The 19,126-nt window shown below is 43.1% G+C and overlaps 1 protein-coding gene across 4 annotated transcripts in view; it reads left to right on the plus strand.

The window, feature by feature from the left end:
• The window catches only part of ndufaf2 (NADH:ubiquinone oxidoreductase complex assembly factor 2), a 36,313-nt gene that overhangs the window by 3,635 nt on the left and 13,552 nt on the right, over positions 1-19,126 (plus strand). For 2 of the 4 annotated variants that reach the window (XM_023803096.2, XM_072708311.1), the window contains exon 2: positions 16,895-16,984. The exons of 1 other annotated variant lie outside the window; for it this stretch is intronic. In XM_023803096.2, coding sequence (XP_023658864.1) covers positions 16,895-16,984 — 90 coding nt within the window. Of the gene's footprint in view, positions 1-3,030; positions 3,167-16,894; positions 16,985-19,126 lie in introns of all 4 variants that reach the window. One more of the 4 variants, XM_072708312.1, reaches the window with a different exon arrangement.

Genomic DNA, 19,126 nt, shown 5'->3' on the forward strand with positions numbered 1-19,126 from the left:
TTGTATTTCTTTATTACTTAGGAACTTGAATATAATAATGCATTTCAAGGAACCTCTGTAATACAGGAAGTTATTATTATCAGAACATGAATTATTAGATGTTTGGTCAAGGAATTGTGCCCATTGAGAAAGGTGAGCATTCCAGTACATTACCCTTCTGTGATTGAAAGTTAAGGAAAAAACCTGCATTTATTATTTTAACCTACTTTGTCTACATTTTATTCTTTTGGGGAGTTAAAGCTGCATGGTCCAGATGTTGAGGAAATACTCCAAACTCAGAAACAGGATGAATCCTTTAAGTTGTACAGTTTCTTGGAACATTTTAATGCATATTTTTGGAATGAGTTTGTATAGGAGTCCTATAATCTGTAATTTCTGTATTTTGAATATTCGTATACTTTATTAATACAGGTGCTCCTCAGCTTACGATGGTGTTGCGTTCTGACGAACCCATTGTATGTTGAAAATATCCTAAGTGGAATATCAGTGGTATAATAAATTACACAGAAAAAAGGCATACAATTCATTGTTGAACACTGTATTAGATTTTTACACTCGCGGTCTCTGCAGAGACTGGCAGTGTGGCTTGGTTGGATGTTACCATCGAATATCAAATTCAAAGTTTGATAACTACTGATTGTGTATCACTGTTGCACCATCACAGTCAAAATATCTTAAGTTGAGCCATTGTAAATCGAGGAGCATCTGTACTTTAATAACGCCAGCGTGTATCTGGTAAATTGGTTTGCAGTCTGCAGAGCTTGTGAGTGGTTGTTTTTGGGTAACTTGGTGGGTTCTGCCACGTCTCCGCACTGTGTAAACATTTTTGAACATTTAAGAGAAATTGGTGTTTCGTTTCGGTTTGAGTGAAGTTTCTGATTTGTAACAGTGTGTTTGGGAGTTGTCATTTTCCTCCCCTTTCTTCTGCATGTTTGCTGTCATGGCGGCTTGCTGATCTCTCTGGGCCCTGTTACCCTCCCCCAGATCTTTAGATTCAGGCTCCCAGCCCATGGCTGCCTGCTCCCGCACGCCGCGGTGACTGACCTCTCGTAGCCGCTGGGTGGAGCTGACCTTGTTCAACTCGCCGGGTTTAACTAGCTTAACTGTTAGCTTATGCGTTAGGAGGTCGGTGCAGGGGCGTGGAAAGAGAAACAAGGGAGGTGCAGGAAGTGGGCGGGGGCGGTTTCTGGGGCCAACGGGCGCTACCTCCCAGCCTCTGCCCTTCCAAAGGGCAGTGTGTCTTCCTGTACCCTTTCTGACAGCAAAACATCAGCATGCTTGTAGGTACCTGTCCCGTCCCTAGGCGGTGCTCACAGCTTTTAGAAGGAGGTCTTTCGCGAGGCTGAGCCACTCAAACATGCTGCTTTATTTCTGTTACAAATATTAAATACTTCATATATATATATTTAATTTCAGTTTCTTGGTAACGTTCGTCTACAGTAACTGTACAGTCTTTGCCGTGTCTCCCTCTCCCCTTCTCCGCATCTGTCTGTCACATTTCCTGAGTGCCAGAGACAATTAGGCAACGGTAGCACAGAGGGATCCGTCATTGCTCGCTGCCTGGGCTGTGGGATTGGAATTTTATATTGAAATGGGCAAAATAATGAGAGTGAGAACGGGGGCACCTGGTCACCCAGCGAATCTCAGCGTCTCTCTTGTAAAACCTGGAGTGTCATTACGCCCCAGCCAGGGGCTCCTGCAGAAATAACTGAAGCTGTTGTTATTTAACTCCTAAATGTACGCCGGACTGCATTTTTATCTCTTTCTCTCTCTCGTCCCGTCTCAGCCTTTGAAATACAAATTATGGAAATGTTAATATAATAACCGTGGGTGTCGTCTTGTGCCGCTACCAAAATTGTTTTTTCAATTGAATTGTCACTCACCACCGTTCCTTAGGAGCTGGAAAAATTAAAGCGTCGACTCTGAAGAATAGCTGTAGCCCCAGATGCCGTGCAGTACCTGCCTGTGCTTCTCAGGCCTGATTGGTTTTATGACAGATGATCTTTCTTCAAGGGATCATTCTTAAAGCGCCCCCCTCCCTTGGACGGAGAAGGACATAAATACTGTCCAAGGAAGATCTACAAAAGTGTGACTCCCTAAATGGAATAATAGTAGATCAAAGTTACTATATCGGAACGTTCTAGAAAAAGGGAAAAAGTGCAAGAGCAGATAGTTGCAGTGCCCAGACGTGACATTGTGCTGTACTTCATCACTGTATTTTTGGGGTAGTTGGGGAACAGCGTTTTCCACCGGCTTCGGGACAAAAACGCACAGCCTCTTGAGGCCTGTGTCCTACACTCCTTGTCAACACTGTCCCCGTTTCCTTCTTTATAGCTGATAAACTTCTTATGTGTCAGCTGGGGATGTCAGAGCCGACTTCCTTGGGGCCTTCAGAGGCTTCCTTTTAAAAGGCGAGTGCTTTAAAGAAGCCACTGTGCCTCGTCACCTTCAGCGTGCAAAAAACACATTCGAATTCGGGGGAGGGACGGTCCTTGTCTGGTCTCTGCACCCAGACTGGCTGTCTGAAGACAGTCTATGGCCATCTGAGATAAAGATGGGCACCCTGCTCGATTCGTACCAAATATTTCCGGAAGCCGCCGAGGCTTTCCTGTACACGGAAAAATTTATTGGAACGTGGTTGGGTTGTTTGAGGAGGGGTCTCTGTAAAATATCCTCTCAAAATCTTAAAGAAATTCACCTGATGTATTTACCCAGTGTCACATCAGATTGGTGGCATTTATCATTTGTCACTTTCTTGCACATAATTCCTCCAAAAAGTAAAATTGCTTTGTTAGGGCATCACTAAAATCTGTGGATTTTACAGAAATGACTACACCTGTGTCCTAGTCCAAACACTATTTTGACACTGAGTTGCCTGGCAGCAAAACCCAGAATCAGTTATGTGACGCACAAATTAAACCCAGAAATGAAACATTGTTTACCTGTAAAATGGCAATATAAGAAAAATTAATAACTCTTCTAGGCTTTTATCTTTTCAGTAAAACTGTAAGTAATGCTGATCTTAACCAGATATGCAGACCTGGATAAATAAGCGCTTCTTTTGGAGGTGCCATTTCGGGACGCTGACTACCAACGTGGCACACACGAGTACCCATGAAGAGAAGACAGGGAATTCACCGCACTCTTCATTTTGTAATGGCTCCTGGTGAGTGGGTGGGGGGGGAGCGGGAGCGGGGGCGGCAAACCTAGAGGTGTTTAAAGAGATACCGGGACGATGACTGTGAAGATTATGGTTTCAGACACTCCCAGTCCTATGGATCCCACAGCTATATCGGCCTATCAAGGACTTTAGGGTGTGTTTGTAAAACAAAGAAAAGGGGAATTTGTGTAACGCCTGTTTTTTTTTCCCTTGAAATCTGAATTTTTATATATATATATAATTTATATGTAAGTGAATATAACAGTGCAAAGTGAGTTTCTATGCAATTCTTATATCAATGATGAAATAGTAGGATGATCTGTTTGCCACATTATGCAACAAATAGTCTTTCCAAGCAGCTTTTTGGGAATTAATGCCTTAATGTCCACAGAGCTATAACCCTTCTGAGAGCCTGTCAAAGATTCACACTAACAGGGAGCAACTGATTCACCTAAATTCACTGTTCATCTTCATGCACAGGGGGACCAAACGCCTGTTGAAGATAACAAAAGGCATTTAGTTTAGTTAGGGAAGAGCTCTTTATACTTGTATAAATATGCCTACAAAGGGTTAGAAAAGTCTCTAGTGGTCAGTATAACAGTTCTAAGGTACATTCAGAAACCTATTTATGCTGATTCCAGTTGCCAATTTCAATTCTTCAGCGCAACACATGAGATCAGCCTGATATAAAACTGGAAGGTTTTTCATTTAGTCATTTCCATTCTGTTAACACCTGAAAGCTTGTAGTACTGCTACCACTAACAACTATTTCTCTACTGATTCATCTATCAACTATTTCAATCATTTAATCGACCAATTTTCCTCCAGAAAATTGCCCGTTGAAGTTTTTTTTTATTTTGACAACAAACTGTCTGTCATTGCAAGGCTTCAGATAATGGACTCCAAATTTTGTACGCTATACGGACATTATTTTCATCCATCATTCAATAAGATTAGTAGTATGCCTAAACATATTAATGAGATGCGTATTGTGATGCCCCAAAGTTAGTAATCTGTATAAATATAGCGAATCTTCATGCTTATTAAATTTGGTTAGCAGAGCACGCCACATGCAACTGTTTTGATAAATCATGGAAGCGATAAGCACTGAAGTCGTGGTGAAGAAAGGGACAGCCACAACATCTTTTTTAAAAAGTGATAGCTAAATAAAAAAAAAAAATAGATGAGGGTGTGGTGCGGAGGTGCTTTTAGCAGATTTAAAGTCTGACACTTTTTGTGGTAAATATAGTTTTCATTTTTATTTCAGTTCACAATTTTTTTTATTTTTTATTTTATTTTTTTTACTGCCCATTTTTATTTCAGTTTTAGTTTACGATAACACTGGTCCCAACAAGCCCAACGCGCACAAACACACACTGGCACCATCAATCAACACAGAATAAGCCCAGATTTTAGCCTAAACATTTTTCTCAAACACTTATTCAACGGAGATTCTGAGGTAGCAGGCAGACAATATTATGGCTTTAATAATGACCGTATTTAGCAGTTACAAGGACAAAAGATATTAAAAAGCTTTCCATACTAATGGAAATTTCATAAACATGAATAGTACGGTGGGTTTGCCTTTCCTGGCAGCCCATCACCCAGAATAGTGTCTGAGTGTTTAATCTCATGCATCGTACGTGTTTGTGTCGCTGTGGTATACCATCAGACTTTGTACGGTGTACAAACCGCCTTTTTGTTTTGTGATAAGTTAAACTACTCCCATAATTACTTAGTGATATTGAAGAAAAACATTTCTTATAATGAATTGAAGGGTTTTAAAAATCTTAAAGGTTATTTCTTTAAATGTTTTAAAAACAGTGATTCAAAATACTGATGTCGATGCATTTTCAGCATCGACGTCATCGACTACATCGAGTAATCACAGCAGCCTTAGTTGGTAAACTCAAGACTTCCAAACGCCCCACCCCCCAGGTATTTTTTTATGGGGGGTACGGGTGCGTTGAAATTACATGGAAGGAAATGGTGAAAGGAATTCCTTCTATTAATGCATGTTCCGTATAGAGAATCACATTTCTGATGACGTTATGTCTCTGAAAATGTACTTATCAATATTACTCCCTTTGCAGAGCACTTTTGTGTGGATTTGGGACACTTAACATGTCTAATCTCTCAGTTGGGGAAAAATGAATAATGGCATAATCTATGTAATTTACCATTCATTCAAATTATTTTATTTTCGAGTTTTCTATTTTATTTTAGTGCATTCGCAAGTGGTAGATAGATAAAAATGATACAAATATTTAGCCAGCAAAGGCGTCGCATTCTCAGGCCGCGGTTCCTGTTTCTTGTGACCAGGCGGCTGGCACATGTCAGGAAGATGGCCAGTAGCACGCTGACACTCGAGCCGCGGGGGCGTATCAGCGCATTCTCTGATGTGGTGGCGTGCCAGCCAGGCCCGGCGCCTGTCGACGGCCAAAGCGGGCAGAGCAGGTGTGTCAATGTGCTGAACGAGCGCCGCTTCCGAGGGTGCAGTTGGCAAACCAGAAACGCCGCACCTTAAGCCAGAAGACAAGGTCGACATTACACTGCTTCTGCTGTGGAATCTTGTCAGTGAAGAGAACGTTGTGGGCTACTGCCGTAATATCCCCTTTCTCAGTGCATCGTCCATCCATCCATCCATCCATCCATCCATCCATCCATCTTTAAACTGTTTATGGAGTACAGGGTTGTTGGAGCAGGGTGGGGGTCTGGAGCCAGGGGGGGCAGGGCACCAGCATTTGGACACCCCAAACAGGACGCCAGACTCTGTTTTGATTCATAGGTTAAGTACATTATGCGTTTATCTGTTTATTTTAAGATAAAACACTTTAAGTAGTCTTTAACTGTAATAGTACATGTAAATGTTAAAATGACAATATAATCATTAATTTGTAATTATTTGCTTTGAGTTGTTAGAGCTGGGGTGGCCATAATATTTTTGCTAAGTGTAGTGTTTCGTTTGTGAGGAGAAGGAAGTTTATACATGAAACACTAGACGAGGCATTTGTTTGCCAAACAGTTTTTTCTTACAGTGTACCATTATGTCATTAACTGTGGCTCAGTTGCTCTTGCAGATAAGTCTCGGTCCGTGCGCGGCCTTTCTCTGGGCTAGAAGCTGTGATGAGCTTTCTGCAAGGGGGAGGACAAGGGGGAATGCTTAGCATGGGCTGGGTGTTTATTGGGTCAAATGAAATGATTGGCTTAGGCGAGCGCTTAAAAAAATAAATAAAAAAAATTAGATTTTAAGTTTAGAGGTGTTATATCTTGCAGCTGTGCAGAGGTATGGCCGCCTCCCTGGGATTTAACAGCCCCGGACAGGTGGAGCCCAACGCAGACAGCTTCTCTTTGTTGAGTCCCAGCCCCTCCCCCACCCATCGCCGCCTTTAGGTCCCACTGATTGGATAGGAAGAGCAGCTTCATGACATGTTTCGTTCCAGGAAGCTTCTCGGGGGCTTTCAGGCCCTGCATGTTCCCTCGCCGGCCAGCCATGATGCCATCACTAACGCGCGGCAGTATGGGAAATTGCCCATTCATATTAATGGAACAGCTGCATAATTGATGCTGTTTTTTATGTAGAAAGAGAAGCGAGGTGACATTATCAGCCCCTGCAGGAGGATTTGAAAATAATTGCTTCTGTGATTCCTTATGTTTCTGTCCTTGGTATATTTGCTTCTTTGAGGTGCGCTCTTTGTCTTGGAATTGATCGCTGTTCAAAAACAAGAGGAGGAAAGGAAGGCTTTCTTTCATTTAGAACTGAAAGGATTTTTCTCGGGACTGTATTGAAATGTCGGATTGGAAGCAGTGGGCGTCTGGAAGCAAGGCTGCATTCTGCAGCTACACCAGCCCAAATGCTGCCGCTCAGAGCTTTTTTTTTTTTTTTTTTTTTTTCCCCATTTTATTTTCATTTCCTTTTCTCCTTTTCTGTTTGCAGGACAATAAAAATTAATAGAAGGTAAGAAAAAAAAGCTGGTGTGCCTCATTCACGGACGCCTTTCAACTTTAGATGGAAGCTTTTAATTTTATGGCGCTCACACGTGCAAAATCCAGCGCGAGCGAGCATTGGAGCTTCCTCAGCGCTGGTCCGTTTGTCAGCGTCTGCATGCTGCCGGTTCTGAGGAGGGATCCGGGCCTGACCCGAAATGTGGGCAATGTGCAGTGTTCCCTCATTTGCAGCCGTCCGCTTGCTCGCATTTTTGGGACTTTTTTTTTTTTTTTTTTTTTCCTCCTTCTTTTGGTTTTTTCCTTGTATATAATTTTTTGCTTGCGAGCGTGGTTTTTAAGGTCATGTGGAAAGAGGACGGGATATATGTTTATTAGTAATTTCTCCGGGATGGCTTTAAACTATGTCTGCCCAGTCATAAGGCTGCAGGATGCCTTTAAGAACACTCAGCTCTTGTTCTGTATTTTTTTTCTTAGTCCTTTGAGGCAAAATTGTAAATTTGTCTTTATTATTGTTTGTTGGTTGGTTTGACACAAATATGATATTTAGCGGCATTCACTTGGAAATCTCAAATGTGTCTGGGCAAAAACGCAAAATTAAGTGTTTTCAATCTTGTGCTGCTTGCTGCAATGCAGGCACTGTATCTTCCTTCCCATCATATCTTATACCCTTCAAGTACCGTATGAGACTTCTGAAATAGCCTTGGTGGAGCGCCGGCCGGCTGCCGCTACATGAGGTCGTCGGCCAATCACGTGGCAATCCGAGCTGTCGTAGGCCAATCGGCGGAGAGGCATTAAGATGAGATGGGACTGCATATTTTGAGCATGGCTGTGGCTGTTGCAACAGGAGCAACCTGTACATTATGCTGTTGCAGAGGTGCTCTGAGTAAATAAACATTTTTTCTTCTTCTTCTTTCCCTCTAACTCTTTTCTTATTGCATAAACCCAGTCAATGACGGAGTCGCAAGAAGATGCTTTGGCAAGGCCTGTTAAACCATGTAAATAGCTATGTGTTTGACAATCCAGCAAACTCTAAAACTATAACATAAAACATGAACGAATCATTTTAATCCCAGTATTTCTGCTGGCAGGAAAGAAAGGCAGCAGACACGCCATTTCTGAACACTTCATTTTTAACACGGTACCAGATGGCTTTGTGTCATGGCCATCGCAATTCAAACCAACAATCTGAGAGGAAAATATTGCAAAGAAGTGGATTATGGTCCAGATTTCCGGTCTGCCAGCCACCATTCCTCCCTTGGGTAGAATTAAAAACACGCCACATTCTGTTTGATGGCCGTCACGGAATAAACATTAAACCGCATGTATTTATTAACTTGTATACTGAATTTGGGGTTAAAAAAAATGCTAAAGGTTTTTTGGTTACCAGATATTCTTAATTTACTGAAAATAAGTAGATCTTCAGTACTTGAGTGAGAAATTTGGATATTTGATGAGTAGGAGCTGCTGTTTATAGATAGCATGTCTGAGGTGTTCTGTCCTGTATCCTACCATGAAATGAGGATGCGGTAACAACAAGAAGCACGTTTTGGTTATGATAAGCCCCCCCCCCCCCTTTTTTTCCTACCTCTTGGCACATTTTTTCCTTCCATCCAAGGCTTGATTAGACGAAATGGCTAATTATTGTCTTTTATTCAGCTGATGTAGAGGAGCCATTTAATGTATTTAGTTAATATTTTCTAATTGGGGGTAAAAAAATGTTTGTGTTTTTTTTTGTGCATTACTTATTTACGGCAAGTTAGAGGGGTGAAAAAATGAGCAGAGACTAGCTTTGAACCTGTAGTAACAAAATAATGATTCCCCCGGAAGCTGAAAAAAGATACACATCAAAGTGGGTCTAATTAAAAGAGCAGCGGTAGTTTTAATTAAAATAGAATGGACCATTAAGCCTGTTTGACATCCGGTTTTTGCTTTCAGGTTTAGAACAGTTTAACTGTGAGTGGGATTGTTCTGCAAACCCTTTGGAGACTCAGCGTTCCAAAGAGCTGATTATTCCATCGGCGTTGGCATGTTGCATGAGTTAGGGTAGTACAGGCATGGAGGAAACCCTTCGTGGGTCATGGGCCACGATCTGGCCCTGTGTTTTGGCCTGGTCAGTCTAGGCCTTGACCAGGGATCGCAGCAGCCTGCAGTGCTGTGCCATGCTCTGTACCTGGAAGCAAAGGAGAACGAGGAGATGCAGCGTCGGGATGCAGAAACCAGCCAGCGGAGCCCGACAGCCGGAAGCCACAGACCCGTGACCAAAGGGAAGGCTTCATTCTCTCTTCATAGGGAGTCTGAGATGGAAACATTCGAAAGCATGATCATTTCTTTACATTGGCTGTAATGCATGATGCGATGACAAATGATGGTAAGTGGGAGGGGCTCCCAGAAACACAGCGAAGTCGGCCAACTAGCAGTGATTGCACTTAAGTAAAAGGTCTTGGGGTTGATATGAGTATGTCACTGAGTACCACAAGCAGGAGGCGAACAGACCTACACAGCATCACATTTAAGGAGCTTCTCATTCATTGGGGCAGTGGTGGCCTATTGGTTAGGGATGCACACTTGTAATTGAAAGATTGCTGCTTCGAATCCCCGAACAGCAAGGCACCACTGAGGTATCCTGAGCAAGGTACCGCCCCCAAACACTGCTCCCGGGGCGCTGAATTAGCTGCCCCCTGCTATATGACGACGTCACATATGGGTCAAATGCAGAGGACACATTTTTTTGTGCACAGTGTGCTGTGGTGTGTCAACAATGATCACTGATCACCTAATTCTAATTCTACCGGATTCAGTCTCTGTCCTCCCTTCTCTGACAGGTTTTTTCTTACTTTCTGTATTTCATATTTTTATCATTGTTTTATCATTTTTATCCATTGATAAGGAAGGTACACAAATCCTTAATTTTTTTTTTTGTGTGAAAAATGCCACATAGGACTAATAGAGACTTTTAAAGGTAATCGTTTTTGTAAGAGAGCCGGTTTGTTTGCCATTGTTTTCAACAACTGTGAAGCACAGGCAATATAGAAAAAATGGCAGAGGTGGATAGTTCAGGTATAGAAAGTAAAAATCCAGAGCAAAATTCTGTTTCAACCAACCAGGTGAGTATACAGAGTCAGAGTCACAGTCACAGAGTCACAGAGTCACAGTCACAGAGTACGCAACTGGCTGATCGAAACAAAATCTTGCTGTAGACTTTAGTTTCTGGACCTGAGCTTTCCACCTCTGAAAATGGCCATTTCAAGTAAAGCATTGGTTGCTTTCTGTCCTCCATCAAAATGAATATTCAGTGAGTTGTGCCGCTTGCTGGAAAGATGAAGTGGGGAAAAATGAAATGGATAAGCATCCATTTATCCTCACTGTCCTAGTCAATACAGTCAAAGGGTAACATGGATATTTCTATTTGAAATTCATCATTTAGAATAATGCTGAGAAAAGATTGTGGCTTGCAGTAGCTTCCATAGTTATTTTGCTTATTGCCTGAACCAGTGGGATCGATAGCTGCCAGGGAGTGAGATGGGGGCGCTGGCATGGCATTCAAGGCTCGACGGCAATCGGCCAGTTGGCACGGGAAGCTGGCTCTGGCCCTTAATTGACACGCAAATGGTGATCATGCAGCTTTTTAAAAACACACACACACTCGCACGCACATTCTCTTCAGCCCCTCCAAATTTGGGGACTGTTTTGGATCCAATTAAACGAGGCAGAGAGGCAGGACTGCGAGCCGCCCCCTTTTACGGCTGTCAGGATGGGGCGGCGCTGTCTTTTATGGCAACCCCGGGTAGGCCTGGGTAATCTAAGCAGGGGAAGGGAAGGGAGGGTTATGTTTTGATCATATGCTGGGGTTCCTCCCAATTGGTCATCACTCGTGCGTGATGTGGGTGTTGTTTTAAAGGAGACAAAGGGAAGTGAGATGCACTGTTCTGTTAGGGATGTTCCAGCAGCGTGCCAAAGGGCCTGTTTGAACCCGTTTGCAGGCGTCTGCGCTCCGGTCTACTTCAGCAGTGACGATAGCAGCCTTGGGAGAAACTAACCTTTGCGTGAAGAGTCCATTGAACACAGCACACTTAACAAGTCCCAGTCTTACTCCGTAATCCCCATCCTGACAGGAAGTGCGTCTCCGCGGGCATTCAGCCTCCCTGCTTAGATCTGCTTTATTTTTGTGTCATGGGAGGCCACTCTTGGTTGGGCACTTTTTCCTGAAACTGGGTCAAATGAGACCCAGGTGAGTCCAGGGGGGTGATGCACTTAAAGGGTCCATTCTTCTGAATCCCTGAAGCAGTGATCCACAGCGCACATTCATGGTGTGTCAGAACCATTGTATTGTTTACAGTGAGTTAATTCATCTGGTATAATTACAAAAAAAAAAACAAAACAAAATGAAAAAAAGTCTGGAAAACATTCAGATGGGTAGATGGTGGTTATGGAACAGCACACAATGAAACCCACCCTCCCTAAGTTTCTCAGTCCGTTGTTGCTTATTTATTTATATCCCCCCCTCCCCCATATTACATTTTGTTTATTTATGTTGTAATGTATTACCATAAAATGTTCCGTCACCTTAGCTGTCTACACAAGCCTCACCTCCCTCCCTGACCAGATAAGAATTTATTGCACAAATAAACACCTGGGGTTTGCTTGAGAGTACGGCTGTTGCCACACCGCTAACATGCTAATTCCCATTGCGTGACCAAAAAAAAAAAGATTTTTGAATAAAACGTGTGGTTTGTTAGTTCAGCTTTACAGTATCTTAACGTATTAATCCATTTAGTCTGATCATGATAAATCACGGCTGTATCTGTTATATATCAGTGGCTTTTTATTGGGTTATTGCTTTATTACTATTTTTTTGTCGTAATATATGTAATCATGAACAATTTTATTGAATTATTTCATCATTCCATGCTACCATTTAGCAAATTTCTGCGTCAGATTATAATAGTTTTTCTATATAAGTTTCCTTTTTTACCCCTTTAATTGAGAATTGTCAGTGTTTAGGAGCTTAATTGAATTTTGACTCAAAACAATTATTCTTCATTTACAGTTACTTGCATTAATTTAAGATTATTAACGAGTTTGTGCGGGTGACTAGTCAGAGGGATTGCTCTCTGAGGGACCCTCCTTTCCCAACAGGCACCCCAGCTGCATTATCCACGGCCTTTGCTCAGCGGGGATGAGCTCAGCCAATCAGAACGTTCCAGGCGTTCGTCAACAGAGCGTCATAAAAACCCAAAGCGCGGGTGATTTTTATTTTGCTTTATTTTATTGTATTGTATTGTAAACCACGGCTTTCTTTGCACCATCCCGCCATTCCAGCCCATGTGTCAACACCAAGAATCATCTCCCTCAGTCGTATCAAACACTGCAGGCCAGGGGTCCATAGCTGACAACAAGGAGATTACACTGCATATGGTCACATGCCACATTACATGTGTTTTGGCAGTCAGCATGGTTTAATAAACGGGCCCTAATTAACTCGTAGTCATTTGGAAAGGAAACGGAGCCCCTTCATTGTACAGCTTTATTTTCTGGAATATTTCTGCCTTATAGCAATAGGCTTGGCATTAAGGAGTCAAGCAACAAAATAGATTAATAATACATATTTCTGAGTCTCATTTCCAATAGTTGTGGTGCTGAAAAATCTGAAAGCGGAAAAGGAGGAGGAGGGAGACTGGCAGACATTTACAATTCAACGCACACATCATCCCCACAGAGAACGTCAGATTGCTCTGACATGCCGTCTGAGGTCCAGGAAGAAGATGGACGTCTCCTGAAATGTGCAGCTGCTGATTGAATTTTATATTTTCATAAAGGCAGCAGAAAGGAAAGCAACTTGAGTTGGGGGAGGAACACATGAGTGCGGCAGTGTGCGCACGCGTGCAGGCACTCAGACACACGCCATTAAGAGTGACACGTATGCGAAACAGCCAGGACAAAGTTTTATTCATTCGATTTGTGAGAATGCTAGAAAATCCAAAATTTTCCAAGTAATTGCATATGATTTTTATTTTTACAGTCGGTTGTTGTGTAGAGGTTCTGGATCAAGCGATTAATCAACTTCATGGGTATGATTGAACTTTGAGCCATCACAAGTGAGCCTAGTGATCTTTCAGTCTTTCACACCCTGTGATGAATACCTGGTAAGGTCAAGTCTTATGCATCTTAATGAGGATCCAAGTTACTCCTATTTACGAACATTATCTCGCTTATAAATGTGTTAAATGGGTCACATTTTAAATGTGCTGAATAAACAGGAAATCTTTTCTGTAGTTTCACACTATATTCCTGCAGTTCCTTTATCCAGCACTGCGGTTTGGAAAGCAGAGAGAGATGCAGTAGATCTCGGTAACACCAAGCAGCGAACTTCGATGCTTTTGGCAGCCAGGTCATACATGTGTCACAGTGCAAGCGATTCATTAACGCACAGTATTGTTGTTACAGTCACTTAGTGAACTGTGATGACATATTTTTGTTCCATAATCATATCCATTGGGTATTATCGTTCAGTGTAGTATGTGATGGGTATCCATTATCATTGGCTCAAATCCTTGTTACCTGTTTTGTAAGAACGTGGTATATCCTGATGTGAATTTGCATTTTTCTCTATCCATGCGTACGTGCTTCTGCCGGCCTGTCTGTCTGTCTCTGTGTGTGTCTGTCTCTCTCTTGCATAGTTTTCATCGCCACGTGGTGAGGAAATAGGGTCAGAGTCTGTTTTTAGACAATTTTTTTTTATATGTTGATATTTCATATTTAAAATGCCCCCCCGCCATGCTGCAAACGTTTCTGTCCTTAGACGGCACCCCCACAGAAGGAAATGCGGCCTTTTCATGCTCCAGCAACAGAAGTATCTTGTCCATTTAAAAATGAATAACTGTGACAGTCATCTCTAAATTGACTTAGTGTTATTAATGGGTACAGACTGAGCTTGAAATGAAAGTCTTAAACAATGCTATTGCGGGCTAGCGCTGAGAGACCCTCCACAAATTACATGTGAAGGTTGTATGAGAGGCTGTCTTTTTAAATGCTGACATTTCAGAGTTCAGAATGGATTGTCAAAAAATTCTGCAAAATTTTCAGAGAAGGACACACTGTAACTGTTATCATTCAAACCAATCGGTTTATCAGTTACTTTGATAAATTAACCGAGTAATTGTTACCGAATTCATATATTCATATAATGTTACAAATATTTGTGAGTCTTACTATAAATTTTACTGTGTACATTATGTCCTTAAAGAGATGGATTTAATTTAGACTTTAAAATCAATTGATGTTCAATTGATTAATCGGTAATTTTTCAACAAATCTTACACTATGATTCTAGATAAACCATTCCAGTCCATTGAAAATAGTAAGAGTTTGTTGTGCTGTAGTACTTTACTGCCTAAAGATCTTTATGTTTATGGGAACAAAATATTTTTCATGGGAATAAATAAACAAATAAGTGCATTTATCTGATGTGGCACTGGGGTAATTCTGTGCCTTGCCATGTCTTTTCATAGCTCGGTCCCAATTTCCTTAGTAAAACTGAAAAGCTCTATTTTTAATTCCGAAAAAAATCCTTTAATGCACTCAAAACCTTGCTGTCTGAGCTTGCAGATGTTCCTCCATTCTTAAACAGAGCACAAGAAAAGGCTGTCACTCCAAATGTTATCTACCGATAGCAGTTGCCATAGAGATGGTCTCCTGCATCACTGAAGAAATTGGAGAGGGGAGGCGTGCGCAGGTAGCGGCATCAATATCCATCATCCCATCACTTAGTGCAACTTGGCCTTTATAGAGGGGCCTGGATTCTTTGGAACGTTCCAGATCCCAGCCCTGCAGGCAAAGCATTGCATGCAAAGAACAGTTGAACCAGTGGTCGTTTTGGAGTGCGGAGTTAGCCTTGCAGTTCTTGAATTGAGCATCAAAGGCCTTTTGCATGATGCATTGAATCCAGTTTACAAGCAATTACACAGGTAGATGTGTTTGTATACATATGCACACATGACTTGGTGTCGTACAAAACCACACTCAGGTTGCCTTCTGCTTTCCTCCTCGGAATCAGCTAATTTTCATGGTGGGGGGCGACTTTTTCTGATAACAAACGGCAACATATGGAAGGCAAGGAGCAAGCCGGCTCTTGCTGCCACGGCAACGGCCGTCATCCTTGTCTCCACTTCACGGATGAAAAGAGTGCAGACAGGTCAGAGCTGATGAGAATAAACGGGGGGTGATGTCAACAGACAGACCCCCCCCCCCCCCACACACACACACACACACCCACACAGACCCATCTTTCATGTCCTTAGTTATACTCTTTGGAGTGAGGGTCCAACCCATCACTGACGCTGCTGGAATCTCGACTGTAAGCCGTGACGCAAGGTGTTCAGCACCACATGTGATGGGGGAGGGGCGTCTTCCCTCTGTTGGCTTTGTCATGTCCACTGCCACAAATGAATAAAAGGCTCTTAATTTAGGAAGCGTACTCGCAGAAATAATGTAGATATCCTGCATCATCCACGCCTTCACTGTAATTCACCACGGCATGATCAAAGTGCCCGTTGCATATATTCCAGATCTGTGTGTTCAAAGGTTGTAAAATGGGGTCACAAATTAACCAGGATGATTAGATCTAAAAAAAGCCAGCAAATATATGTTTGAGTTGCTTTTTTTTTTTCTTCTGTCTCTTTTCCCTTGTTAACCTAGAGCAGCACAGTATCCCGTCACTGGTCTCATACATTATTGACATAAACGGTGCAAGTCGGCCGTTTCTGTTTCACAGTTTTGTACCGTCTGCGACAGCTGGTAAGTGTTTAAAGACGCTGTCTCGAAGAAGGTTGATTCAAAGACTAGAAGGGTCAACAAGATTTCTATCAAGGATTAGCCAGGAACGCCGTCGGTTTGGGGAAACCTGCAAATCCTTCTGCAAGAAAGTAACATCCATACTGCACCATTTTCTAATGTATATATGAGATGTAGACTTTCATTAATACTAGGCTGATGCAGTATTTGTATATTATGTTAGTTGCTTTATAATTTACCTGTTTTAATATACAGCCAAATTTGTTATTGTATATGTATGCTATCCAACAAATGTATGCATCTAAATGTAGCTACTGTGTAGTTAAATAGTAGTGTATAGGATACACATTATATAAGAACTGTTTTATTAGCTGTATATTAGGTTATCCGGTGTGCAGCCACAGAGAATGAGGGTATATAGGAAGGGTTTCTATTCTGTAAGTATAAGAGGGAGCAGGCATACTGATGCCCTGCCCCACCCCCACTGTGAATTTTTATGGCGCTCTAATTAGATACAGTACATCAGTTTGCTGTAGGGAGGCTCGTCACCTGTGCTCCTCGGAACGCACATTGTGTTCTGCACCTCCTCCTCGCCGCCGTGCTCAGATCCGTCCGAGGGCTCATGCCCCCTCGCCGGCGTCTGTTAGAGACCCGCATGACACTGTGATATGTGCTCTGTAAGCCTGCATGCTCCCTCCCGCCCGCTTCCCGCACGCGAGGCTGGTGTCGCTGTCCGACACCTGTGTGCGCAATCCCCCCCGCTGCCTTTGTCCGCTCGCCGCAGCTCCGCCGCCGTGCCGGCCGTGCTGACTGGAAGCCGTAGCCATGTTTTGACGCCGCACTCGGACAATCGGGCCGAGTCCTTGGGCTTGGAGCCAATCAGGCGCACTCTGTCAACGCAGCAGAGCGCATCATCAGATGCATGTGCGGGGCTTCATGTTTTAAACATGTCCCCCCCCCCCCCTCCTCACCACCCCCTCTGCCTTTGTATTGCAGGGCGAACAGTTCGGGCAAGGAGGATGGTGGAGCCTTCCAAGCTGGTAGAATCTGAGTATACGGAAGGAAGCATCCCCTCCGAATGGGACGGTAATGTTGGGGTTTTTTTGGGGGGGGTTGGTGGGGATATCTTGCCAAATCAGCTTTAGTGTCAAGGCCAGATTAGTAGGTAACAGGATAAAATCCTGAATTTCCACGTGTCCTGTTTTATAACCCCGCTGTTAACCAGGGAAAAGGCTTTTTATAACTGAAAGATCAGTGGTGATGTGGTACCGCAGTAATGGCTCTTCCCTGCAGGGAAGAATGTCCATAAATATATTGTGTACTAGTGTTTTATCATCTTATCCCACTGTGACCCTCGCCAAAAAAAGCGGCACGAAGAAGATGAAGATCCTTAGGCTGCTATATTTAAATCAATATTAGTATTGCTAATTAGTCGTTCTTTTAAAAGTAGCTATCTCCCAGTACTTCTTATGAGACTAAAGGCAGGGTTAGGATAGAGGGAATAGCAGCAAAAAAAAAGGTAAAAGTAAAGAGGAATCCTGGATGGTTTTAAGGGCAGAAGAAGGAGACTGGATGGATAAAATGGGAGAGTTCCCTTGGTTCAGCAAAAAAAAAAAACAGAAGACTGTGAGTCAGTTCGGCCAGCATGGGTGGCACGCCGCTGGAGACCTGGTTTCAGTGAAGATATGAGAGCGAAAATGATAAAGCGTGTTTGTAAGCACAGTCACGGTGAAATGGAATTGGAACCTGCAGTCTGAATGTAAGATCCAACTGTCAGAGTCCTGCAACTGGAGTGTATCTTAAAGGGAAATGGAAATATTTCTAAACTTTAAACTAGCTATTTTTATATGTAGTTTAAAAGACAATTCTGTAAGTCAGTAATGATTTTTGGTAATAATGATCTTTGAGGATGAAAGGTGAATTTTAAAAAATGTAGTTGATAAGAATGCAGACGTCTTGCAGGACGGGTCTGACTGTCCCCTGCTCTGAGGAGGAGCAGCTGTCTCCTTAACGATTAGGATGAGGCCGGGGTTTAAACACACGAACAGGCCCTAACAGTCAACTAAATAACTGTGTGAAACACACAGACCAAAGATACTTTAAATGGTGGTCTTCTCAAAGCTGTCCAAGTTTTCTTTTAGCACTCCCCAGTCTACACAACTGACCCCATTCGAACCTCTAAGAACTGATTTATTCCAGTGAAGGTCAGCTGGATATCATGAAATAAGCGGTCAGTGGATATACGAAATATCGCCCAACGGAACCCCATGAAATCGAGAGCCTAAGGGACACACAGATGTTCCAAAACCTTCTACGTCAAAAATTCAGCTGCACTGATTATCCAAATATCCTGTGCCAAAGCTATTCTTCTGGTTCCCAGTGGAATCTACAGTCCCCTGATTCTAACTACGGTCTTTCTGCCTGTAACTCAACTGCACTCTACCACACCTTCAGGGGCAGCAAGACGGGGGGAGGAAATGATGGTGGAGGTGATACCCTGTCCCCTGAGAACAGGTGGGCACTAAGAATGCCATAGTACTAGCGGCGATCCTCAGTGTCGGGCACTGCCAGGAATGCCCACAATGAGGCTGTTGACAGCTCTCGCCACGTCTGGGAATACGTCTGACTCCGGACATGACACCTGCTTTGCCTGAACAGCATGTAGACAGTAAATGATGAGCTATAAGGTTGCTGCATTGACTGAATGAAGGGCTGCCCATTGCAAAGTTTGATGGGTTTCTGGGGTCCCTAACTGCTCCTGCAAAAGAGGGCATACAGATAGAACGGTGCAGGGGTTACCAGGCCCTCCTCCTTCTTGAGCACGGGGTATAGCCTCTCTCTTCAGTCTGAAATTGCCAGAAGGACTGCTCTAACCAAAGTGAATGGGTGCATCGTATTACCGCTCCACCAGACAGGATCCCCAGCTGGTTCTCCCTCAATGACAGGATGCTGCCCCCGGTGGAAAGGGAGAATCATAACCATTTGCCAGCTCTGGGCTCTGTCCTTAACCTGTGTCTACAGTGGACACAGCTGTACTCCTTGCACACAAGGTAGATGCTGCAGTGGTGACAGCAGATCTCCTCTCCTGGGTACGGCTGCAGCTGTGGGTCCCGTGGGTACAGTAGGGCTCGAGTGACGCTAGTAACTTTGCCGGCTTACACTGTCATGATTGCTGCTGCTTATCTTTCTCATTCTCTAGAAGTTCTCTGGAATCGGGCCTCCATCTTT

This window comes from Paramormyrops kingsleyae, chromosome 2 (genome assembly GCF_048594095.1).
Source record: "Paramormyrops kingsleyae isolate MSU_618 chromosome 2, PKINGS_0.4, whole genome shotgun sequence".
NCBI lineage: Eukaryota > Metazoa > Chordata > Actinopteri > Osteoglossiformes > Mormyridae > Paramormyrops > Paramormyrops kingsleyae.